Below are 27,484 nucleotides of genomic sequence, written 5' to 3'. Positions count from 1 at the left end.
GAAAGTTTGAATCAATTTAATATAAAAAATTAGGACTCTGTGACAGAGGTTGACTTTACACAGTTGACCTAGCATCACTCTACCCAGTGTCTCCGACTCAGAGGAATGCCATGGGAAACTGACTGAAAAATTCTGCAGCTGATTGACAGGACTCTGACACAGTATCTGGTCACTATCTGCTACAATCAAGGCATAATACTTTAGAATCTGGATCCAGGACTTAGTGATAGTCATCAATAATGTAGACATTGTCTTCTGCTTGGATAGGCTTCAGAGCTGCATTTTTCAAAGCTCCAATGCGAGAATCTTTCAATGGAATCACACTGTAGAAACAATAACATGAGTAAGAAAAAAGAAGATCACTTCTCAAGTATGAGCAGCATATTTGTTTATGTTCATTCAAGCCTGGGTATTTGCATTTCTCAGAGCCCCATTCAAACATCCTATGAAATGAATAGAAGCTTCCAGATTTGTGAATATGAAGTTACAGGAAATTATTTTTAATAAGGAGGTAGAAAGTCACATGTTTTAGTTTCAAAAAACTCACACTGGTCTCTTTCAAGACACTCATGCAATAGAACACAAAAATTTATAATCTAAGAAGACAAATACCACACACCAAATTGAAGTATTAAACCAGGATGCACAATCTCAAAGATGGCCAGGAAATGGTTTGGCTGGTGTTTTTCTACCTGAGGACTGTGACCCTTTAGCGATGTTATTTAGTGGTATGTATCTTGTATTTAAGATAAATATATATAAGTATACAAAATATCAGAGCATATCAGATATAGTAAAATACTATTGCTTACCTAAGTGTGTTCTAGTTCACAGAGTCAAAAATCACACCCTGCCTTAACAGTCAAAATTATAAAGCCATGGGTTAGATGAGCTTTATAACATGAATGCTCACACATCAAGTGTACACAAAGGTCATTTGTGGGGTTTTGATATCAATGCTTTTGTAGAAGTTGTCTGTAGACACTATTTTTATTACCCAAGCCTGCCCAGAAATGATATGAAATGCAATGAATCATCACTCTGCTCTGATCTTTAAAAAGATTAGTCATACATGTGTGGAAACAGGTTAGGTATCAGAGCTCAAAATGAGTCAATGTGATATAGCTGCCTCCAAAAATAACATCATGAGGAAATACACCTTTTTGTTTTTGTTTTGTTTGCTTTCCTATATTATACAGCATCTTCTACAATAAATATTTTCTTTTCTAATTAGGTGATTGAAAACTGAAACTTTAAAGAAGTAAACTTTGAAAGAACAAAAATGAACTAAAAGATGTTATCATTCATGGTTTTCTGTCTGTATGGAGTACTTTTTTTTTTTTTCCATTCTTGGAAGCTGACAGTCAAAAACTCCTAAAAGTCTGGTTAGGGACTCTAAGAGACCTGCTGTGTGATGTGACCTTGGACGTCACTTAACATCTCTAAACCTGTTTTCTAATTAGTAAACTGAGAATAATATTACTGCCTGTCTCACAGGTTTATTGCTGTGAAAGTCATGTCTGCAATAATAAAATCCAGCATCTATGGAACACTTGCAATATGCTGGAGATTATTCAAGGCATATTTTGTGGACTGGCTCATGTGATTAACTCAGATATAGGAAAGACTGGGTACAAACATCCAATAAAAGAGAACTAAGAATAATGGATGGCAGTTAAAGAGGGACGAATTCGGAATCAAAGAAAGACTTGGCTTAAAGCCAAAGCTGGATCAGATGAAGCAGTTTATTTTGCTGAAAGTAGGTAGTGGTTTCCTACCTTTACAGATGCTTGGGAAAATGACTGCAGGGATGCATACAAATATTTAATTTTTTATTGGGTGAAGGGGTAAATTTGCAAAACTGTAAATTGAAATGCCTGTGAGTTCAGGCAACTAATGTAAATGAACAGAGCAGGCTGGGTATGGAATAATAGGGGATGGTGGGAACTGTGGGGAGCTGGAGGCATGGCCCTACCCACTGCCTTTGCGGGTCTTAAGCCTGGAGGGGTGTTCCTGCAGTTTTTGCAGAGCTGCCTTTTGCTTCTTTGGGGCTCACTCACATAGCCTACTGCCCTGCTCTAGTATTCTCCATGGTATTTCTCTGGAAGTTCTATAAGGCCCTGCTTATCCATTTATATGTTTTCTGTCTGTTCTGCTCATCTTTTCGGAATATAATAGAGATTCAATAGACATGCAATAAACAAAGCACTGAATGAAATCAAATAACAAACTAAACAACCCATTCAAATGACCCCTGAAACAATATCTGCAATTTAGTTCTCTTGCTCTAAGAGATAAGGTTTGAGGTGTTATTTCTGTAGTAGTTATGACACAATTTCAGGTAAATATAGAGGTGCTTGGAGATGGAAATGGTAACCCATTCCAGTATTCTTGCCTGGAGAATCTCAGGGAAGGAGGAGCCTGGTGGGCTGCCTTCTATGGGGTCGCACAGAGTCGGACACGACTGAAGAGACTTAGCAGCAGCATAGAGATGCTAAAATCATCACTGGAAGGTTGAACAGCAATGGAGGTGCTCTATATACTAGATTTTTCAGGATCTGAGTATAAAATGGAGAACTTGGAAGAAAAAGAGGAGAGGGACAGAGAAATTTTCCTTATGTTTACTAGAGTAAGAACATCAAAGTCATTATTAACACAAACCATTTCAAACTTACCGTAGTAGCTCCACCTTGCTCCCCAGGCAAAAATATCCTAAATTGAGGGGGAAATGAAGAGAAAATTAAACAGGCAAGCCAAAGAGTTCATGAGATTTTTTTTCCAAACCAGTATATTATTACGATTATTACTTTAATATAAGAAAAATCAGTACAGCATTGAGTCCAAAAAAAAATTAATTTAGAATAAAGAATATTTTTAAAAAGAAGGAGAAAAAAAATAATCAATCTAGACCCTAACCTGATAACTCCAGGTAACTTCTCTTGAATCTCTAGGAGCCAAGTAAGCCCCTTGGTATAGAGTATCTTCTGATTCATAGGTTTAGTGTATTGACCTACATGCCCTAGCTTACTTTAATGCCATTACATTTCACTGAAAAAAAAAAAAAAAAAAACCCTGAATATTGCACTTCTCCCATAGAAGACAGGTTTTACACACACATACACACACAACTGGTGGAAGGAGACCACGACGTGCTGGATGACTGTCATGTGAAACCCTTTGTTCTTCTCCTAGCTCTTAAATCATGTACCCACCTAATGTCTCTTGTGCTTCTTCTATTAAGTGGGTGTTATAAAGCCATCAACAGTTTTACTCCCGATAGGGATAAAATATTGTTATTGAGGGAATGTGAAAAGAACAAAATTGGAGGGAACTCTTATATATTACAATGGCTTTTGACTTCCAAATCTCAACTTTACACAACCAGTGCTTATTTCTACATGGAACAATAAATTTAAGATAAATTAAAAAAAAAAAAAAGAACAAGGGAAGAACCAAGAAAGTTATATGAAACTGAAAACATGCGGCTCAAGAATACTCCTGTGGGAGGGAGGAGCCAAGATGGCAGAGGAGTAGGATGGGGAGAACACTTTCTCCCCCACAAATTCATCAAAAGAGCATTTAAACGTCGAGTAAATTCCACAAAACAACTTCTGAATGCCGGCAGAGGACATCAGGCACCCAGAAAAGCAACCCAACTCTTCGAAAGGAGGTAGGAAAAAATATAAAAGACAAAAAAAGAGACAAAAGAGGGAGGGACGGAGTTCCGTCCCGGGAAGGGAGTCTTAAAAAGAGAGAAGTTTCCAAACACCAGGAAACCTTCTCACTGCCCAATCTGTGCCGAGCTTTGGAAGCACAGAGGGCAACATAACAGGGAGAAAAAAAATAAATAAACAATTAAAAATCGCAGATTGCGAGCCCTACGGTAACTCCCCCAGCGGAGAAGCAGCGCAGACCCCTGCACACAGCATTAGCAAGCGGGGGCTGGGCAGGGAAGCGTGGCGCAGGCTGCGTCACTTAGAGTAAGAATCTGGCCCGAATGTCCTGAGCGCTATCTGAGTGAAATAATTTGGGCTAGCAAACCAGACTGTGGGATATCTACCACGCAAAAAGCCAGCCCTAACCTAAGACACCGCCAGGCCACGCACAGAACAAAGGACTGAACAGAGATAGCCGGCTGCAGACCTTCCCCCTCCAGTGAGAGGCAGCCAGAGCCGGAAGGGGGCAATCGCAGCCCCAGAGAGACACTATCTATAAAACTGTAAGCAGGCTTCTTTGCTAACTAAAACTTCTTGGGGGTCTGGACGGTCAACATCTGCCTGAGAAGGTGCGCCGGTTTTACACCCAGATAACCGAGTGGCGGGGAGGCGATAAGTCGCAGCATTGGCGCTCGACAAACACCTCATCACCTGAGCTGCTCGGACCTAGGAAGAGCACAAAACGCAGGCCCAATTGAGTCTGCGCCTCTGAGGACTACCCGAGTGCCTGAACCTGAGTGGCTTGGACCTGGGAGATCAGCCCAGGGCCAGCCTCTGATTGTTCCCTGAGGAACAACCTAGAGCCCAAGCAGTGTGGGCAGGGAGGCTACACACACCGTGAGTGGGGGCAGACCCAGTGTGGCTGAGGCACTGTGAGCGCACGCCAGTGTTATTTGTTTGCAGCATCCCTCCCTCCCTCCTCACAGCGCGACTGAACAAGTGAGCCTAAAAAAAAAAAAAAAAAAGTGTCCTCCACCGTCCCCTTTGTGTCAGGGCGGAAACCAGACACTGAAGAGACCAGCAAACAGAAGAAGCTATAACAGAGGGAAACGCCTTGGAAGCTACAGGCCATAGATTAAAACCCTGTGGTTACTACGGACTACATAGGAAGGGGCCTATAGATCTTGAGAAACATAAGTCGGACCAAGAAACTAGCCAAAAGTGAACTGAACCCACAATACTCACAACAAAACCAGAGAAAGACCTAGATATATTTTTACTATTTTTACGACCAATCTTGCTTTCTTTCTTTTTTTTTTTTTAAATTTTAAGTCCTCTATTGTCCTTTAATTTTCACTTTTATAACCTATTACTTTGCAAAAAAAAAAAAAAGACCCTATTTTTTTTCTTCTTCAGCAAACTTCATATATATATTTTATAATTTTTTGACCGTGTTTTTTTTTTTCCTTTTCTATAACATTGTATTTTTTAAATTCCAAACTCTACTCTACATTTTTAATTTTAGCCTTTTGGTATATGTTATCAATTTTGTACCTATAGTTTTTTTTATAATTTCTGTGACTTTTTTTTCTTTTTTTTCCCTGTGTTTCTTTCTCTTCTTATTTTATATAACATCGTATATCTGCAATTCCAAACTCTACTCAAGATTTTTAATTTATGCTTTTTGGTATTTGATATCAATTTTGTACCTGTATTTTCTTTATAATTTTTGCGATATTGTTTTTGTTTGTTTGTTTGTTTTCTCTCTTTATTTTTCTTCTTTTTTTTTTTAACATTGTATTTTTGAAATTCCAAACTCTACTCTAGATTTTTAATTTTTGCTTTTTGGTATTAGTTATCAATTTTGTACCTGTACTTTCTTTATAATTTTTGCGACCTTGTTTGTTTTCCTTTGTTCATTTTTTCTCTGTTCATTTTTTCTCTCTTTCTTTTCCTTCTTCTTTTCATTAACATCGTATTTTTGAAATTCCAAACTCTACTCTAGATTTTTAATTTTTCCTTTTATGTATTTGTTACCAATTTTTTACCTTTAAGAACCCAATCTTCAGGACCCATTTTTCACTAGGGAGCGAGATTACTGGCTTGACTGCTCTCTCTCCCTTTGGACTCTCCGTTTTCTCCACCAGGTCGCCTGTATCTCCTCCCTAACCCCTCTCTATTATACCCAACTCTGTGAATTTCTGTGTGTTCCAGACGGTGGAGAACACTTAGGGAACTGATTACTGGCTGGATCTGTCTCCCTCCTTTTCATTTCCCCCTTTTATCCTTCTGGCCACCTCTGTCTCCTTCCTCTTTCTTCTCTGTATAACTCCGTGAACATCTCTGAGTGGTCCAGTTGTGGAGTGTACATAAGGAAGTGACTACTGGCTAGCCCACTCTCTCCACTATTGATTCCACCTCATCTCATTTGGGTCACCTCTAACTCCCTCCTCCCTCTTCTCTTCTCCATGTAACGCTGTGAACCTCTCTGAGTGACCCTCACAGTAGAGAAACTTTTCATCTTTAATGTAGATGTTTTATCAATGGTGCTGTATAGAAGGAGAAGTTTTGAAACTACTGTAAAAATACGACCAATAACTGGAAGTAGGAGGCTTAAGTCCAAACCCTGACTCCAGGGAACTCCTGACTCCAAGGAACATTAATTGACAGGAGCTCATCAAATGCCTCCATACCGACACTGAAACCAAGCACCACACAAGGGCCAACAAGTTCCAGGACAAGACATACCAAGCAAATTCTCCAGCAACAAAGGAACACAGCCCTGAGCTTCAAGATACAGGCTGCCCAAAGTCACCCCAAAACCATAGACATCTCATAACTCATTACTGGACATTTCATTACACTCCAGAGAGAAGAAATACAGCTCCATCCACCAGAACATCAACACAAGCTTCCCTAACCAGGAAACCTTGACAAGCCACCTGTACAAACCCACACACAGCGAGGAAACGCCACAATAAAGAGAACTCCACAAACTGCCAGAATACAGAAAGGACACCCCAAACTCAGCAATTTAAACAAGATGAAGAGACAGAGGAATGCCCAGCAGATAAAGGAACAGGATAAATGTCCACCAAACCAAACCAAAGAGGAAGAGATAGGGAATCTACCTGATAAAGAATTGCAAATAATGATAGTGAAATTGACCCAAAATCTTGAAATCAAAATGGAATCACAGATAAATAGCCTGGAGGCAAGGATTGAGAAGATGCAAGAAAGGTTTAACAAAGACTTAGAAGAAATAAAAAAGAGTCAATATATAATAAATAATGCAATAAGTGAAATTAAAAACACTCTGGAGGCAACAAATAGTAGAATAACAGACACAGAAGATAGGATTAGTGAATTAGAAGATAAAATGGTAGAAATAAATGAATCAGAGAGGATAAAAGAAAAACAAATTAAAAGAAATGAGGACAATCTCAGAGACCTCCAGGACAATATTAAACGCTACAACATTTGAATCATAGGGGTCCCAGAAGAAGAAGACAAAAAGAAAGACCATGAGAAAATACTTGAGGAGATAATAGTTGAAAACTTCCCTAAAATGGGGAAGGAAATAATCACCCAAGTCCAAGAAACCCAGAGAGTCCCAAACAGGATAAACCCAAGGCAAAACACCCCAAGCCACATATTAATCAAATTAACAAAGATCAAACACAAAGAACAAATATTAAAAGCAGCAAGGGAAAAACAACAAATAACACACAAGGGAATACCCATAAGGATAACAGCTGATCTTTCAATAGAAACTCTTCAAGCCAGGAGGGAATGGCAAGACATACTTAAAATGATGAAAGAAAATAACCTACAGCCCAGATTATTGTACCCAGAAAGGATCTCATTCAAGTATGAAGGAGAAATCAAAAGCTTTTCAGACAAGCAAAAGCTGAGAGAATTCTGCACCACCAAACCAGCTCTCCAACAAATGCTAAAGGATATTCTCTAGACAGGAAACACAAAAATGGTGTATAAAATCGAACCCAAAACAATAAAGTAAATGGCAACGGGATCATACTTATCAGTAATTACCTTAAACGTAAATGGGCTGAATGCCCCAACCAAAAGACAAAGACTGGCTGAATGGATACAAAAACAAGACTCCTACATATGTTGTTTACAAGAGACCCACCTCAAAACAGGGGACACATACAGACTGAACCTGAAGGGCTGGAAAAAGATTTTCCATGCAAATAGGGACCAAAATAAAGCAGGAGTAGCAATACTTATATCAGATAAAATAGACTTTAAAACAAAGGCTGTGAAAAGAGACAAAGATGGTCACTACATAATGATCAAAGGATCAATCCAAGAAGAAGATATAACAATTATATATGCATCCAACATGGGAGCACCGCAGTATGTAAGACAAATGCTAACAAGTATGAAAGGAGAAATTAGCAATAACACAATAATAGTGGGAGACTTTAATACCCCACTCACACCTATGGATAGATCAACTAAACAGAAAATTAACCAGGAAACACAAACTTTAAACGATACAATAGACCAGTTAGACTTAATTGATATCTATAGGGCATTTCATCCCAAAACAATGAATTTCACCTTTTTCTCAAGCGCACATGGAACCTTCTCCAGGATAGATCACATCCTGGGCCATAAAGCTAGCCTTGGTAAATTCAAAAAAATAGAAATCATTCCAAGCATCTTTTCTGACCACAATGCAGTAAGATTAGATCTCAATAACAAGAGAAAAACTATTAAAAATTCCAACATATGGAGGCTGAACAACACGCTGCTGAATAACCAACAAATCACAGAAGAAATCAAAAAAGAAATCAAAATTTGCATAGAAATGAATGAAAATGAAAACACAACAACCCAAAACCTGTGGGACATGGTAAAAGCAGTCCTAAGGGGAAAGTTCATAGCAATACAGGCACACCTCAAGAAACAAGAAAAAAGTCAAATAAATAACCTAACCCTACACCTAAAGCAACTAGAAAAGGAAGAAATGAAGAACCCCAGGGTTAGTAGAAGGAAAGAAATCTTAAAACTTAAAGCAGAAATAAATGCAAAAGAAACAAAAGAGATCATAGCAAAAATCAACAAAACCAAAAGCTGGTTTTTTGAAAGGATAAATAAAATTGACAAACCATTAGCCAGACTCATCAAGAAACAAAGGGAGAAAAATCAAATCAATAAAATTAGAAATGGAAATGGAGAGGTCACAACAGACAACACAAAAATACAAAGGATCATAAGAGAGTACTATCAACAATTATATGCCAATAAAATGGACAACGTGGAAGAAATGGACAAATTCTTAGAAAAGTACAACTTTCCAAAACTGGACCAGGAAGAAATAGAAAATCTTAACAGACCCATCACAAACACGGAAATTGAAACTGTAATCAAAACTCTTCCAGCAAACCAAAGCCCAGGTCCAGATGGCTTCACAGCTGAATTCTACCAAAAATTTAGAGAAGAGCTAACACCTATCCTGCTCAAACTCTTCCAGAAAATTGCAGAGGATGGTAAACTTCCAAACTCATTCTATGAGGCCACCATCACCCTAATACCAAAACCTGACAAAGATCCCACAAAAAAAGAAAACTACAGGTCAATATCACTGATGAACATAGATGCAAAAATCCTTAACAAAATTCTAGCAATCAGAATCCAACAACACATTAAAAAGATCATACGCCATGACCAAGTGGGCTTTATCCCAGGGATGCAAGGATTCTTCAATATCCGCAAATCAATCAATGTAATACACCACATTAACAAATTGAAAAATAAAAACCATATGATTATCTCAATAGATGCAGAGAAAGCCTTTGACAAAATTCAACATCCATTTATGATAAAAACTCTCCAGAAAGCAGGAATAGAAGGAACATACCTCAACATAATAAAAGCTATATATGACAAATGCACAGCAAACATATGCTCAATGGTGAAAAATTGAAAGCATTTCCCCTAAAGTCAGGAACAAGACAAGGGTGCCCACTTGCATCACTACTATTCAACATAGTTCTGGAAGTTTTGGCCACAGCAATCAGAGCAGAAAAAGAAATAAAAGGAATCCAAATTGGAAAAGAAGAAGTAAAGCTCTCACTATTTGCAGAAGACATGATCCTCTACATAGAAAACCCTAAAGACTCCACCAGAAAATTACTAGAACTAATCAATGAATATAGTAAAGTTGCAGGATATAAAATCAACACACATAAATACCTTGCATTCCTATACACTAATAAATAGAAAACAGAAAGTGAAATTAAGGAAACAATTCCATTCACCACTGCAATGGAAAGAATAAAATACTTAGAAATATATCTACCTAAAGAAACTAAAGACCTATATATAGAAAACTATAAAACACTGGAGAAAGAAATCAAAGAGGACACTAATAGATGGAGAAATATACCATGTTCATGGATTGGAAGAATCAATATAGTGAAAATGAGTATACTACCCAAAGCAATTTATAGATTCAATGCAATCCCTCTCAAGCTACCAACAGTATTCTTCACAGAGCTAGAACAAATAATTTCACAATTTGTATGGAAATACAAAAAACCTCGAATAGCCAAAGTGATCTTGAGAAAGAAGAATGGAACTGGAGGAATCAACCTACCTGACTTCAGGCTCTACTACAAAGCCACAGTTATCAAGACAGTATGGTACTGGCACAAAGACAGAAATATAGATCAATGGAACAAAATAGAAAGCCCAGAGATAAATCCACGCACATATGGACACCTGATCTTTGAATATACAAGAATATACAATGGATTAAAGACAATCTCTTTAACAAGTGGTGCTGGGAAATCTGGTCAACCACTTGTAAAAGAATGAAACTAGAACACTTTCTAACACCATACACAAAAATAAACTCAAAATGGATTAAAGATCTAACTGTAAGACCAGAAACTATAAAACTCCTAGAGGAGAACATAGGCAAAACACTCTCTGACATACATCACAGCAGGATCCTCTATGACCCACCTCCCAGAATATTGGAAATAAAAGCAAAAATAAACAAATGGGACCTAATTAACCTTAAAAGCTTCTGCACATCAAAGGAAACTATTAGCAAGGTGAAAAGACAGCCTTCAGAATGGGAGAAGATAATAGCAAATGAAGCAACTGACAAACAACTAATCTTGAGAATATACAAGCAACTCCTACAGCTCAACTCCAGAAAAATAAATGAACCAATCAAAAAATGGGCCAAAGAACTAAATAGACATTTCTCCAAAGAAGACATACAGATGGCTAACAAACACATGAAAAGATGCTCAACATCACTCATTATCAGAGAAATGCAAATCAAAACCACTATGAGGTACCATTTCACACCAGTCAGAATGGCTGCTATCCAAAAGTCTACAAGCAATAAATGCTGGAGAGGGTGTGGAGAAAAGGGAACCCTCTTCCACTGTTGGTGGGAATGCAAACTAGTACAGCCACTATGGAGAACAGTGTGGAGATTCCTTAAAAAACTGGAAATAGAACTGCCTTATGATCCAGCAATCCCACTGCTGGGCATACACACTGAGGAAACCAGAAGGGAAAGAGACACGTGTACCCCAATGTTCATCGCAGCACTGTTTATAATAGCCAGGACATGGAAGCAACCTAGATGTCCATCAGCAGATGAATGGATAAGAAAGCAGTGGTACGTATACACAATGGAGTATTACTCAGCCATTAAAAAGAATACATTTGAATCAGTTCTAATGAGGTGGATGAAACTGGAGCCTATTATACAGAGTGAAGTAAGCCAGAAAGAAAAACACCAATACAGTATACTAACGCATATATGGAATTTAGAAAGATGGTAACAATAACCCTGTGTATGAGACAGCAAAAGAGACACTGATGTATAGAACAGTCTTATGGACTCTGTGGGAGAGGGAGAGGGTGGGGAGATTTGGGAGAATGGCATTGAAACATGTAAAATATCATGTATGAAACGAGTTGCAAGTCCAGTTTCCATGCACGATACTGGATGCTTGGGGCTGGTGCACTGGGACGACCCAGAGGGATGGTATGGAGAGGGAGGAAGGAGGAGGGTTCAGGATGCGGAACACATGTATACCTGTGGCAGATTCATTTTGATATTTGGCAAAACTAATACAATTATGTAAAGTTTAAAAATAAAATAAAATTTAAAAAAATAATAATAATAAAAAAAAAAAAGAATACTCCTGTGGGCTCAAGAGTATTTCTGAATATTTCAGTCCTGAGATGACTTACTTCTCCTAATCAAGAATACCACAAACATGACCAACAATGCCAAAATAGTAACCGAGATTCCAATGTAGACTCCCTTGTTGGTGCTCATCCATGTTTCTTGTGCCAGCGCCGCAGTCTACAGAAACATCAGCAGATCAAACACAAAACAGAAAAATAAAGCGATCTTGTTAGAGTTACAGGCAGAAAACATTTCAGAAAATAATATACCCAGTCACATTATTGTTTATTGGCCCCTGGCTAGTTCTGTATCATGAAAGGTAAGACCAAATGATGTAAAGTTATAGCCTTATGATGAAATTCTAAGACAACTCAAAATTCAAAATGTATTTGGGAGTAGTGGAAATGTTTACATCTTACTTGCAGTGATATTTAGAGAAGGGTACAGATTTGTTAAAACTCAAACTGGATGCTTCAAATGACTGTGCTTTATTATTATAATTTATATATATTATAAAAAAAATAAGCTCTTTTCATAAATAATCCTCTTATGATGCTAATAAAAAACAATTCTGGTTCCTATGTAAGTTGCCATAGTGGTGCTATTTGAATCTGTTCAGTTACTGAAACTAGCCATTAATTTAAACACTTTTTTGAACTAGAATTCAAGATTCTATATGTTTATAAATGGGCATGAAAGTAGCTGCACAGATTCATGGCTCTGCTTAACAATTAAAATGCTGTGCCATTGGGAAAAAAATTCCTACTGTGACAGATCATCACTTCCTAGAGTAAACCCAAAATATACTATGTCATCATGCTTGCCTCCTTTACATAGCTTAATTCTAATTCCAAAGATGTCCCACCAGGTAGGTATTTTAACAGAAAAGAAGTGAAAATCAGAGAAAAAGATTAAGTCTCAAGTCTTTTCCTGCATAAGAGTTTAATCTCTGGAGTCAAATCCCAGATTAACTTTTATTTAGTTGCTCTGTGACCCTAGCAAGTTATTTAGCCTCTCCAAACCTCTTTTGCTGTCAAATGCAGATTAAATAGGGTTCTTGGGAAAGGTACTTCAGGTACCTCCTGATAAACACTCTGAGGAATACAGAGGAGGGTGACCTAGCCTCTGAGCTGTCCTTGCCTTAACGGAAAACAGTCAGTGCCCTGGAAGGGAAAAGCTGTGTTATCACCTTACTTGTGGGAGGGAAAGCAGTTAGATGGAACACAGGATTACAGGAAGCCATCTTTGCTTGCTTTTAAAAAAATATTATGTTACATAAAAACTGGAAGTTAATTTTAGAGTGTGCAGCTCAGGATAAAGAAAGGAAAACAAAAATCAACCATAATTTCAACATCCAGAAATAGTTACTATTACCATTTTTCATTACATACTCTTTTAGAATTTTATCTTTCTAGTAGTTTTCTTAACAGACACAGTTACCGTATCCAACGTATACCACAGTATATACATCATTTTATCTTGTATCTATAACCTGTATATAATAATTTTTTTTTTTTCATTTTTGGCAATGCTACATGGCTTGTGGGATCTTAGTTCCCTAATCAGCCATCGAACCTCTACTTACTTCATTGGAGGCATGAAGTCTTAATGATTGGACTGTCAGGGACGTCCCAATGCTATCTGAAAAGTTAGTTTTTTCATTTAACAATTGACACTGTCTTCTCATGGCAGTAAGTACACTGCAGTGACACCATTTTTAGTGGCAATAAATGGGCATGCTTAATTGATAAGTTATTAATCTCTTATTATTGAACATTTAGGTTGTTTATAACATTTTCATGATTATAAACAGCAGCAATGTATATCTTGTTTTATACATCTTTATGTATATGTTCATTCTCCTCTTAAGATACAGCTCAAGAAGTTGACCTACTGGGTGGATATATATGGTGCTTGGTTTCAAGATACTTGGGAGACACTTGATATCTTCATGATCAAGACACAAAAATCCCACGATTGTGCTACCACCTACTGTGAACTTGCTTCTGTATTGCTTACATTATATAGAAGAGATTAATTGCTACTGTATATACCTGTCCTGCAGGTAACTGAGGTAAAAAACAATCTTCTCATTTGCAGTGTTTGTTTCTTCTTTTAAAACTAGCATAAGTCTGACTGACATGACATTTACATGGTGGCAGTTCTGCTATTTAACAAGCACAACAAATTCAGCCCATATCCAGCAGATCAATCAGTACCCATATCATCAAAGTGATTAAAATATTTCATATCATTCCTATGTGGTAGTGTTCTCATTGTCACTAAGTTATGCAACATAAGGCCATTTGACGTCACATTAACCCCACTTTGCTTGAACTTGAATTTCTCTTACAATGTCCATGCTGCAATTTCTCACCACTTGCAATCAAGATTACTCTCATACCTGAATCTGTTCATGTTTTTTGCTTCTAAGAGTTATTTGCACATAGTGAAAGGAAAGTTGTTTCACCCAAGGGAGCCAAAAGTAAAAATCTCACTGATAAATTCTTCTAACTTACACACAAAGATGAGGCTTTGATGAACATCATAAGACTATAGTCCCTTGGATTTTTCCCAAGCTAGTTATGGGAAATTACACAAATTACAGAATCACAAAGTTGTTGAAGACCTTAGGACCTTAATATGTCATCATATGGGGAGGATTATATATAGAAAGACTCAGCAGTGGCCTCAAAATTTCTCTATAGGAGGAAAATTGGATTGGAAAAGGATATTAGGGGGCCTATGTTTAAGGAACCACACTTTCATTGACATAATATTTTTGGTGGGGATGGCCCCCATTCCACTACATCAATTCAAGTCATGTTATTTCTCTAACAATGATCTAAGTCTTTCTTGTTATATAATGTTAAGTTACTATGCCTGAATTAATTCACTCTTTTTTTCTTATCTTATGGTCAGGAGAAATTCTGTCTTGGGTGTATATGTGTGCCTAGAAAAAATACCACTTTTCAGGTATTTCTAACGAAGTAGTGCATCTATATAGACTTTGAAAATTAATTAAACTATCCCTATTTAAGAGTCAAATTCTTTTCTTCCTTTATTTTTAAATTAGAAAGAATCAATCTGTGGACTATTCTAACAATAATAATCTCTAAATGTAACTTGATTCCAGAAGAGACATATAAGTGAATCAGGCTAATAAAATAAGAAGGAATATGCTTACAGTTTGATTGTTATGCCAATGGGGATCTGGAGACTGGGTCACAGTGCCATTTCCATCTGCTCAACAAGAAAGAAAATTAATAATAATTACAAAAAGATATTGAACTTTCCTGCAATCACCAATATATTCACACTGCCTTCTGGTAACGAAGGGAACGTTGAATAATCATATGGCCTAATGCTGTAGGCATCCCATGAATAATACCAAGTTAATAACATTTCTTAATTTAAGTAGTAAGGTTGTGTTTCTTAACCATTTTGTCATGGACCCTTTGAAAATGAACCTTTTTTTTCTCCCTATGGCGAGGGAAAAAAATGCATGCTCACAGAAAATTTACTGACAATTTTAGACAAGTCAGAGTGACCCATCCTCAGAACTAGGTTAAAAATTACCACTTACAGATAAATAATCAGTATTTTCATGGCAGCTCAGAAACTTGCAATGAGTGCTCAGAAGTCATTACACATCCAAATAGCAGAACCACTCCATTCAAAATGAACATTACATTGGTTTTACACTCAAAATGTGAGTGAAATGCACTAAGATACCTTAAACAGTTGGCATCCAACTCCTACATTATATGCCAGTGTGCCCAGACACTGATCCAAATGTGCTTTAGAAAATACATTACAACATTCCCAAGGCCAGTATACCTTATACTACCTAAACTCCCAATATACAAGGATACATTCTGTTAAAGTTTTCAATGTCCAAATTTTAATAATGATTTGAAATATCTCTTTTGTCCCACAGAACATATACTGTTGGCATTTCTAAGCAAATATAGGTCAAATACAGGATTCTCTCTTTACTGAGTATCTATTATAAAGGACAGAAATGGTATGGACCTAACAGAAGCAGGAGATATTAAGAAGAGATGGCAAGAATACACAGAAGAACTATGCAAAAAAGATCTTCACAACCTAGATAATCACGATGGTGTGATCACTGACCTAGAGCCAGACATCCTGGAATATGAAGTCAAGTGGGCCTTAGAAAGCATCACTACGAACAAAGCTAGTGGAGGTGATAGAATTCCAGTTGAGCTATTCCAAATCCTGAAAGATGATGCTGTGAAAGTGCCGCACTCAATATGCCACCATATTTGGAAAATTCAGCAGTGGCCACAGGACTGGAAAAGGTCAGTTTTCATTCCAATCCCAATGAAAGGCAATGCCAAAGAATGTTCAAAGTACCGCACAATTGCACTCATCTCACACGCTAGTAAAGTAATGCTCAAAATTCTCCAAGCCAGGCTTCATCAATATGTGAACCGTGAACTTCTTGATGTTCAAGCTGGTTTTAGAAAAGGCAGAGGAACCAGAGATCAAATTTCCAACATCCGCTGGATCATGGAAAAAGCAAGAGGGTTCCAGAAAAACATCTATTTCTGCTTTATTGACTATGCCAAAGCCTTTGACTGTGTGGATCACAATAAACTGTGGACAATTCTGAAAGAGATGGGAATACCAGACCACCTGATCTGCCTATTGAGAAACGTGTATGCAGGTCAGGAAGCAACAGTCAGAACTGGACATGGAACCACAGACTGGTTCCAAATAGGAAAAGGAGTTCGTCAAGGCTGTATATTGTCACCCTGTTTATTTAACTTATATGCAGAGTACATCATGAGAAACGCTGAACTGGAAGAAACACAAGCTGGAATCAAGATTGCCGGCAGAAATATCAATAACCTCAGATATGCAGAGGACACCACCCTTATGGCAGAAAGTGAAGAGGATCTCAAAAGCCTCTTGATGAGAGTGAAAGTGCAGAGTGAAAAAGTTGGCTTAAAGCTCAACATTCGGAAAACGAAGATCATGGCATCCGGTCCCACCGCTTCATGGGAAATAGATGGGGAAACAGTGGAAACAGTGTCAGACTTTATTTTTCTGGGCTCCAAAATCGCTGCAGATGGTGACTGCAGCCACGAAATTAAAAGACGCTTACTTCTTGGAAGGAAAGTTATGACCAACCTAGATAGCATATTCAAAAGCAGAGACATTACTTTTCCAACAAAGGTTCGTCTAGTCCAGGCTATGGTTTTTCCCTTGGTCATGTATGGATGTGAGAGTTGGACTGTGAAGAAGGCTGAGTGCCGAAGAATTGATGCTTTTGAACTGTGGTGTTGGAGAAGACTCTTGAGAGTCTCTTGGACTGCAAGAAGATCCAACGAGTCCATTCTGAAGGAGATCAGCCCTGGGATTTCTTTGGAAGGAATGACGCTAAAGCTGAAACTCCAGTACTTTGGCCACCTCATGCGAAGAGTTGAGTCATTGGAAAAGACTCTGATGCTTGGAGGGATTGGGGGCAGGAGGAGAAGGGGATGACAGAGGATGAGATGGTTGGATGGCATCACTGACTGGATGGACGTGAGTCTCAGTGAACTCCGGGAGTTGGTGATGGACAGGGAGGCCAGGTGTGCTGCGATTCATGGGGTTGCAAAGAGTCGGACATGAATGAGCAATTGATCTGATCTGATTATACACAAGCACTTTACATCCTAATACGAAATTTTCTTAATCTGAAATTTTAGATGAGGTGCTGAAATGGTTGAAGTTTCCATCTCTACTAAAGGACAAGAACCTCAGCTCATAATCACCGCACACCCTATGTTCCCATCCAATGTAAATTCTGCAGGTCTCAGAGATTCCCATACTACTGACAGAGCTATAAAACCATCATGTTCTAATGGTAGTGAAAATGAGCGAACCATATACCCCTAAATTTTCACAGTTTACATTACTATATCTACAATTTAAACATTCCGACACTACTTCTTCAAGAGACAAAGACAGTGTCTACAGTCTAGTCTCTGTATGATTAATGTTATAACCTTAAATCCTTTAACTACAGAATGAGTGATGTTGTAAAAAAATAGCATTGACTTGAGTCAGATGAAACTTGACTTCAGTGCTGACATGTCATTTACCAATGTGACCTCAACCATTGTCCTTTACATGCACATTACATATATATGAATGTAAATGTATGTATTTATATTTGTAGCTGGGGTAACCTTGAACTACAAGCTCTTGATAGCACCCGTCTCATAAAGTTATCACATTAGATGATGCGTGTAAGGTGCTTAACACCATATTAAACAAATATCAGGTGTCACAATTATGTTGCTATATAATAATAGGAGCAAAGGGGAAGGGACACCATGCAATAGATTTTCCAAATAGCATGTCCTTCATTCCTTACAAACATGTAGTGTTGAATGAAACAACTTGCCCATGGGCGTGCAACTTGAAACTGCCGTTGGCGGGGAGTTGAATTGGAAGCTGTTTGTCTCCAAAGTAGAACTAAATGTCCTCCTCAGTCTGGCAATGGCAAGAAATAAACCTGCCTTGAAAGAATTAAATGAGATAATGCACAACAATTTGCTGGCACATGCATCTGAAAAGGTAGGTGCAAGCTCTATGAAAACCAAAATTCCTCCTGGACTAACATTCTTTGCTTTGTGAGGCTTTAACCCACTTAAGTGTGACTCGGGCACTGTGAGGATTTGGCTGAAGGGCCTCAGAGATGCTGCCAAGACGGCAGCAGTCACAGAAGTTGTGGGGACACAGCTGCTGCAATGTCTGTTCCATGCTGCCAAGTCTACTTGACCAGGTTTCAGTGACATATTTTAGAGAACAATTTCCCATTTTCTACTTTGTTCTTCCTCTTAGCCTAAAAGTGTGGGGTGCAGTTGCCCCAACTGCTCTTACCTGTATTTTTATCTGCTTTCTCTTTGTTTCTGTGCCAAGAAACACTTCACACCAAGGATTCCACTTTCAAAACCAAATATCACTATTAGCTAATTTCAAGTAAATTGGTCCCTCTCTGAGTCCCGCTGCATGTCCATTTTCAATTAAGAGTTTTCTTGAATGATTGGCAAAGTAGGCCACCCTGGGTGTCTCCTATAGTAACTCCTGAGAATGATGAATCATAGGCACAAGTCTTACAAAATCTTACAAATCTGACCTTGTTTGGATGCTTTACAGGCACATGGACAAATATGCCAGCTCTGCATTACAAAGGGGTTCACACGTGGCACTCTCCAAATATATTACCATGGGTAACAGAGTTAGCTCAGAAAGATGACAATTCAATATCATCTTTCTCCATTATAGGAACAACAAACTAATCTTACATCTCAAAAGAATATGAACTTTCCAAAACTAGGGAGTACTGGAAGACTTTTGGAGTGGAATAGCACAATCCTAGTGGGACCTGCCTCTTTGGCTCTGGTATCCATATCCTCAACCCAACTCAAAGTGTCCATGTGAAATGAAAGCTCGACAAGGCAGCAGGGGAGCCTCCTGGCTATATGTAGTATCTGGGGCTTAGAGGAAGCATAAACAGGCAACCAGTTCCAGCTGGACCAGTTTGTATTTAATTGTTTTAAGGCTCTGTCCAGGGAAGTATGCCTAGAAATAAGTTTAAAGACAAGGCTGATTCATTTCATTTAGAAAAATGTGGATATGTATGTGGATGATCCCAAATCATATAAGCTGCCTGCGTCACTCAAATGTATGTATTTCTGGACATTCCAAGTAACATTCATACTTGCCCTCTATCACTTACCTTGTAACTGTGTCCCCAGATCTTTATCTCATATAACGCTATAAGAATAAGTATTATTTCCTCCATTTTCCAAAGGATAAAAACAGATTCAAAGAGGGTAATAAGACATTTGTTCAAGTTTCATAGCTGAATGGAATAGCCATTGTTGGCATTCAAGTCACACTTGTCTTATTTCAGAATATGTGCTCTGAACAATGTGCTAATATTTATCAAAATTTGAATGTTCCCAGGTGTTCGGGAAAGAAACTGAAGTTACCTGTTGAACAAGAGTGCCATGGTGAGCTGGTTATGTTTGTTTCATACAGGGTAGTAGGCTGGCTTTCTGCTGTCTGACTTGGAGAAGATAAAGAAGCTATAGGAATGACAAGAACGGGAAAATAGTGTTCAATTAGTGGAGGAAAATTTACACCCCCAGCAGAAAGAACAAACAAAACTAAATCAGAAATTACCCTTTGACTCTTTCTTAGAAATGTATTAATATATGTCCTTGAGGTATTACCCTGCTATGAAGGCATTTCATTATCATGAATAAATCTGATCTAGATAATGATCTCAGAGCTTAACAACAGAATTATTTCACTTTTTACACTTCTTTTGTTGTTCAGTTGCTAAGTCGTGTCCGACTCTTTGCAACCCCATGACCGCAGCATGCCATGCTTCCTGTCCTTCTCTGTCTCCTGGAGTTTGCTCAAACTCATGTCCATTGAGTCAGCAATACTGTCTACCCATCTCATTCGCTGCCACCCTCTTCTCCTTTTGCCTTCAATCTTTCCCAGCAGCAGGGTCTTTTCCAATGAGTCAGCTGTTTGCATAAGGTGGCCAAAGCATTGGAGCTTTAGCTTTAGCATCAGTCCTGGAGTTGTCATAAGAATTAAGGAGTTTAATACTTATAAAGCAGTTAGCATGTTTCCTGACACAGGAAACAGAGTAAGCATTAACTTCACTGAAATCTTATCTTCCAGTGTAAGCTTCAAAATGGATTAAATGATCTCTATTCAGAGCTCCTTGTAAGATAGAATCTCATTCATTTAGCCCTGTTCTGGCACCCTTATTTTTTCCTCATAATTCTATGTTAAACAGGGCTGAATGGACCATCCTTCTTAGATGTCCATGACCAGTGGTCTGGCTTTTTTTTTTTTTTTTTTTTTTTTTGCTCTTCATGATTCCTTTGAGAATCTAGTAAAAACCATAGGTCCCTCTCACTCTGAAAATGCTTAAAGATACAAAAGATGAATATAAGAGGGTACAAGTTGTTCACAGATTCTGTGAAACCAGGTTTGGAAACCTGTTAAGAATCCCTACCCTAGATTGTCCATATGCCTTAACACAGTGCCCTGGATGGTGCGTATCCTGACTTTAAAAACTTCTGCACTTAGAAGTACTTTTGCTTACCTGGCTGGAGGTCCTCTGTGGGTGCTGGCATTGGAGGAGCAGAAGTAGAGGACCTCACTGTCACTGGAGCAGTGGTGACTGTCATGGTTGGAGTAGTGGTGTTGATGGTTGTTGGCACAGCAGTGGTGGTGGCTGTTGGAGCAGTGGTGACCATTGTGGTTGGAGTAGTGGTGGTGGTGGTTGTTGGAGTTGTGGTGGGTGTTGTTTTAGGGGTAGTAGTGGTGGTTATAATAGTGGTAGTCGTTGTTGGAGTAGTAGTAATGGTTGTCTTTCTAGTAGTGGTGGTTGTTCGTGGAGTAGTGGTGGTGGTGGTAGTGGTTCTTAGAGTAGTGGTAGTAATTGTCCTTCTTGTAGTGGTGGTTGTTCTTGGAGTAGTGGTAGTGGTTGTTGGAGTAGTGGTGGTAGTTGTTGTAGTAGTAGTGGTGGTGGTCGTTGTCGTTGTAGGTGGAGCTAGAAATCAACATGAAAGCAGGGATTCATCAAGCAGCAGGAAACAAGAGACTCATGCTGGGCCTGTGCACCAACACAACCAAGGAGACTGTCGCCAGGCAGAACTCAGCACTTATCTCCCATGAACTCCAAGTTCTTGTCATGGGTCAACTAGAATCTGTGACTGAGGAGGGAGTGAAGACATGGTCACAACAAGGCAACAGCGGCATTTAAAGGATGATATTTCAGGAGGTGTTGCCATTAAAAAATGACACATGGGATTTGTGTTGAAGCACTTTGTACAGACTAGTCATACATATCAGATTTACATATCTTCATAAGCATCTGTGAAGGAGGGGAAAGTGTCTAGAGCCTGAAGCTGTCTTTGTCCTCAGCTTGTTCCACTAATGTGTCTTGCTCAGGAGTAAATATTTCCTAAGAAACTAGGACACTAAGGCTAGGAAAAGCTGCTGAGGAAGAGCACTAAGAGAAGTTGAAAGTAAGCTCTTTCTGTGAAAATTGCAAGAAAAAAGTAAAGTATTGGGTTGGAGGCAGAGAGTCACTTTGGCTCAGTTATGAACCCATTTCCCACTGGACACAACAGTGACTTTGCAAATATTCATCTATTAAAGAATTTGTAAGCACTATAAATATCCCCTATTAATTTCTTTCTTCCTCCAGATCAATCATATAATTTCACAACTCCAAAAATAATCTCTTCTCCACACACAGCCTCCTGCCACATGTGTATAGCACCAGCATCTTTTGGCTTTCTTAAATTGCCTCCTAGATGTTTTCCCGGAGTCAGCTATTTTCTGCATAACTATTGACCTGATTTTACTTGCCTTCATCAAATAAGCTAAGTGTCTTTGATGAAGTTAGGAAAAGTTATGAAATTGAAATATCAAGTTCATTTAAACTAAAAAAGAGACCTCACTTATAAAGGCTCTGAATATTGGCTTCTGTTTTCATTAGAAACTTTAGTGGGAGAATACTTACTATGAAAGAGCACCAGAAACCAGGAAACCCTTTAGAAACTGCTCCTTTCACCAAGTGGTAAAAAAAAATTAAAATGTCTACATCAAGATAGAAAAACATAAACTTCCCAGACTTTTGGATTTCACAAAATTCTTAAAAGCCAAAAGTGAACAATTATTGAGATGAAAATGTTCTCATATTGCAATAAGGTGATTTTAATTATTTTTTTCTCTTTTTTTGTTATAATTGTTCTATTTTATTATTAGCTTTCCTTAATCTCTTACTGTGCCTAATTTCTAAGTTAAAATTTATAGTTCGTATATAAGCAAAGAGGCATACATGACTGAGCGACTGAACTGACAAGCACAGGAAAAAACATGCACAGGGTTTGGTACTCTGTGCAGTTTCAGCTATCCACTGGAGGAGATATTCTTGGAATCAACCCCCGTGGAAATAAAAGCAAAAATAAACAAATGGGACCTAATTAAAATTGAAAGCTTCTGCACTACAAAGGAAACTATAAGCAAGGTGAAAAGACAGCCTTCAGAATGGGAGAAAATAATAGCAAATGAAGCAACTGACAAGGATTAATCTCAAAAATATACAAGCAACTCCTACAGCTCAATTCCAGGAAAATAAACGACCCAATCAAAAAATGGGCCAAAGAACTAAATAGACATTTCTCCAAAGAAGACATACAGATGGCTAACAAACACATGAAAAGATGCTCAACATCACTCATTATCAGAGAAATGCAAATCAAAACCACAATGAGGTACCATTTCATGCCAGTCAGAATGGCTGTGATCCAAAAGTCTACAAGCAATAAATGCTAGAGAGGGTGTTGAGAAAAGGGAACCCTCTTACACTGTTGGTGGGAATGCAAACTAGTACAGTCACTGTGGAGGACAGTGTGGAGATTCCTTTAAAAACTGGAAATAGAACTGCCATATGACTCAGCAATCCCACTGCTGGGCATACACACTGAGGAAACCAGAATTGAAAGAGACACGTGTACCCCAATATTAATTGCAGCACTGGTTATAACAGCCAGGAATGGAAGCAACCTAGATGTCCACCAGCAGTCAAATGGATAAGAAAGCGATTTTAACTTTTAAACAAGCAATTTAGTGATATGATGTGAGTGAAAGTGAAAGTCACTCAGTTGTCTGCAACTCTTTGAGACGCCATGGACTATAGAGTTCATGGGATTCTCCAGGCCATAATATTGATCCGGGTAACCATTCCCTTCTTTAGGGGATCTTCCCAACTCAGGGATTGAACCCAGGTCTGCCACATTGTAGGCTGATTCTTTACCAGCTGAGCCATGATATAGTGTGAATTGTGCTTCAAAAAATCCAAGGGTAGAGGGAGGGGATGAAACTATCTAGACTTTTTCAATGTATATGCTACAAAATTGAGTTGACAGTTGTCTAAACCAAGTGATACATCCATTTGACAAAACCTTATGTTATCTGTTTTATATGTGTGAAACTCTCTATGAGTCTTAAAATGTTAAGAAAGAACATTTGAAAATTCTCCAAAGAAATTACCTCAGAGAAAAGGTAAGATTTTCAAGAAGAAGAAATTCAGCTCCATAAAAATGCTCACTATATCTCAGTGTGGAACAGTGAATGCTTTTTCATGAACCAACTAGTGTTCCTGAAGCACTGCTTCAGGAGACAGCTTGCTGACTAGGAAGATCCTCTAGCCTACGGTCTTGAATCAAGGCTAGTCTTAGCACTTCACTCTACACAAATACAAGATATTCAGTTGAAGAGTTATTAGAAAACAAGATCATAGGAAACTTTTCTTTCCCTACTAAAGGAAAAGAAAGTTCATATCAAACAGAAAACTCTTATCTCTGGGAACCCACAGGAAGTGATCTAAGAAGTATGAAGATAAGCTCACCTGGATTGATCCTCAACTCTAGGGTGGTTTTTATGTCATTGAACCACCCTCTCACCTCAATTCGGCAACAATACAAGCCACTGTCAGACACGGCAGCATTGTTTATGGTCAAAGACACATCCCTTCCACGAATATTGCCATTTAGCTGATAACGTCCATCCCTCCGATAGGTGACTCTGTATCCATCAGTCCAGATGATGCTAGTTCCACAGTTCAACCAAGGACATGCCCCTCGGCCCCAACACATGCTTGTGACTTCTCCATTATAATAGCAGGGTAGAGTGACACTCTGACCCGCCACTCCAGTCACTCGATGGTAAGAGGTTACACCATCTGTAAATAAAGAGAAACCAGAGCATGAGGTCTCAAAATTTTAACTTTAATTTTATTTTCATTTTGTTCTTTATGTAGTTTGTGCTGTTTGAAATTATCTAACTATATCTTGAGTTTGTAAATTTAATATATGCATTTTTCCTGTAAACATATTCTTTAGCAGTATTATTATTAACCAGATATATTTGAGGATGAAACATCAGATAAATGCCTTTCTGTATTCAGGATTACTTCCTTTAGGACAGGTTTATGAGAGAAAGTATCAGGATAAAGGGCAGAAATATGTTCAGTCTTTTGGTGAATATGATTCAAATTCCTCTCCAAAAGGTTTGAAACAAACGACACTCCAGTAATGCATCAGTGTGTGTGCATTTTATCCTGTGTTTGACAGGTATCTGCTTATTAAATGTTAATACATACAGGTGGCTTTTCCTCTCCCCTAGATTCAGTCACTGTCTCAGTTGAAATCTGATTTTAAAACAGAGTTGCATTTAAAATTTTTGATTTTCAATTATATTGCAATTTTTTAAATGGCTATGCAAAAAATTTCACCTCATAAATCTTCTCTAAGTTAAGGAAAAAACAGCTAATACCCTACTTACAGCATCATTGGCAAGAAGGCAGAGGCTAATAAACTCTTTAGAAATCAGTTTTTAGGAAAAAGCGTTTTTAATACTCTCAGAAGGAACTGAGGCTTATAATGGGCTTTGTTGTTTTTGTTTAGTTGCTTAGTTGTATTGGACTCTTTGCCACCCCATGGACTGTAGCCCGCCAGACTCCTCTGTTCATGGAATTTCCCAGGCAAGAATACTGGAGTGGTTTGCCATTTCCTTCTCCAGGGGATCTTCCCGACTCTGGGATCAAACCCATGTCTCCTGCGTTGGTAGGTGGATTCTTTACCACTGAGCCACCTGGGAAGCCCATCATGGGATTTAGGATCGATTAAAAAAAATTCAAGCAGGGATCCCTTCTTGTGAGTTGATGACTGTCCTGCAATGGAGCACTGTCCAGTTAGCCAGGTGAAACCAAAAAATTGGATAATATTCAATCAAATATTAAACTTTACCTCTTAAAAACAAACAGGCAGGAAAACTGTCTCCTGCAGCAGTGGTTTAAAAAACTGTATTGCCAAATGAAGTCTGAGTGGTCCTTAAAAAAATCTGAGATTCAACAGCCAGTCATAATTAGAACTTGGCTGTAAATCTGGGAAATGCTGTGGGAATAAAACACTCATTGTTATATAAAATAAGTCTAGTTTTTATTACCAAAATTCTGATTATATTTAATTTTGCTTAATATCATTTTTAAATTATAAAGGTAATTTATGCTGATTATAGAAATTTGTTACAGAATATAATTTAAAAATATACTTTTCCTCATATTCCTACCTCTAGAGATTTTTTTTAAATTTAGGATAATGTCTATTCCTAAAAATTTCCCCCATCTCATAGAATGTTAAAATATGAGATAAATTAAGTTATGCTAAGCTAAGTCACTCCAGTCGTGTCCGACTCTGTCCGACCCCATAGACGGCAGCCCACCAGGGTCCCCCGTCCCTGGGATTCTCCAGGCAAGAACACTGGAGTGGGTTACCATTTCCTTCTCCAATGCATGAAAGTGAAAAGTGAAAGTGAAGTCACTCAGTCGTGTCCGACCCTAAGCGACCCCATGGACTGCAGCCTTTCAGGCTTCTCTATCCATGGGATTCTCCAGGCAAGAGTACTGGAGTGGAGTGCCATTGCCTTCTCCGTTATTTTGTTTATTAAAAATTAAATTTTTTGATTATTGATTAAAAAAAAATTTTTAGCCACTTGGCACCACATGTGGGATCTTAGTTCCCCAACCAGGGATAGAACTCATTCTTCCTGCATTGGAAACACAAAGTTTTAACCACTGGTAAACCAGGGAAGTTAAAATACCTTTTTTTGAAAAGAAACAGTTATACATGGTTAAAAAAAATCAAAAAGTACAAAATGGTACAATAAAGGACTTGTCTCCTTCCCACCCATCCCCATTGCTTCTTCCCACCTCGTCCACAGTTACTCTTTCTTACATACACTTGAGTAGTTCATGTATACACAACCATCTACCAACTATTTTTTTTAATTTAAACACAAAAGGCAGCATAAGCTGTACTGTACTGCAGTATGCCTTATTCACCTACCCATAGATTTTTTAATTCTTAGAACTTGAGCTTGATCCCATTACCTTCGACAAAGCACCCTCCACCATTCCCACTTACCCCCTACACACCCCCTACATCCTTGGGGTTCCAAAGCACAATCCACCTATTCACTTACCTGGCAGGAGTAGGAGGCCCAGGAGGGCTACCCAAGGATGCATGATGCTATTGGCCTGAAGGAAAGAGAAAGCAGACTGCTTGATATGACCCTCAATCAGATGGTATCAGAACAAGTCTTAATTCTCAGATTGCAACTTCTCCTTTCACCCTTACAGGGTGAATCACATAAGCCTGCCTGCAGGAAGCAGGAGCACACTTGCAAATGCTTCCGCTTTCTGTCTGCTCCAGGTGACTGAGAGCTCTGCCCCTTCCAACAGACAGGCAAAGCTGTCCTCTGAAACAGTGCCTACTTACCCAGCTCCTTTCCTACACCTAGAGTCCAAACTGACTCTAGGTGCTGACAGAGGAGATGAGGGAGCAAACACGAAGGAAATGAGAGGAAGGCTTAGCAGGGAAAGCCAGAGCAAAGACCAGATTTCCCATGGCAAAGATACACTTATCCTTAGCCTTGAAGATGAGTCACCTGGATTTCTGGTGAGAGGAGGGTACTTCTTCCTTTGTGGTCACAATGGCTAGTTCCCAGCCTTAGT

At 38.5% G+C, this 27,484-nt stretch overlaps 1 protein-coding gene across 3 annotated transcripts; it reads right to left on the bottom strand.

Annotated features, from left to right (window-relative positions):
• On the bottom strand, positions 1–27,484 carry LOC102410596 (hepatitis A virus cellular receptor 1-like). 3 transcript variants are annotated; one of them, XM_045166553.1, is made up of 9 exons: positions 27,418–27,484; positions 26,953–27,007; positions 24,320–24,652; positions 21,002–21,451; positions 19,866–19,961; positions 15,035–15,090; positions 11,910–12,024; positions 2,676–2,712; positions 1–323 (listed from the first exon to the last, which is right to left on the bottom strand). In XM_045166553.1, the coding sequence occupies exons 2-9, from the start codon at positions 26,993–26,995 to the stop codon at positions 221–223; spliced, it is 1,233 nt and encodes a 410-aa protein (XP_045022488.1). In that variant the 5' UTR covers positions 26,996–27,007; positions 27,418–27,484; the 3' UTR covers positions 1–220. The 3 variants fall into 3 exon arrangements, with proteins under 3 accessions (XP_045022488.1, XP_044803337.2, XP_044803338.2); XM_044947402.2 differs by lacking the exon at positions 27,418–27,484 and adding an exon at positions 27,249–27,379; XM_044947403.2 differs by lacking the exons at positions 11,910–12,024; positions 27,418–27,484 and adding an exon at positions 27,249–27,378.

Source organism: Bubalus bubalis, chromosome 9 (genome assembly GCF_019923935.1).
Source record: "Bubalus bubalis isolate 160015118507 breed Murrah chromosome 9, NDDB_SH_1, whole genome shotgun sequence".
In the NCBI taxonomy this organism is placed as follows: Eukaryota; Metazoa; Chordata; class Mammalia; order Artiodactyla; family Bovidae; genus Bubalus; species Bubalus bubalis.
This window is presented reverse-complemented; position numbering and strand designations above follow the sequence as displayed.

Bases quoted from the DNA above. Each gene is read 5' to 3' on its own strand.
- LOC102410596 (XM_045166553.1), bottom strand. From the start codon at position 26,995: ATGCATCCTTGGGTAGCCCTCCTGGGCCTCCTACTCCTGCCAG. The intron at 15,091-19,865 runs GTAACTTCAGTT...CTTGTTGAGCAG, and splicing joins ATGGCACTCTTGTTCAACAG to ATGGAAATGGCACTGTGACC. The intron at 2,713-11,909 runs GTAAGTCATCTC...CCCTCAATTTAG, and splicing joins GGTATTCTTGATTAGGAGAA to GATATTTTTGCCTGGGGAGC.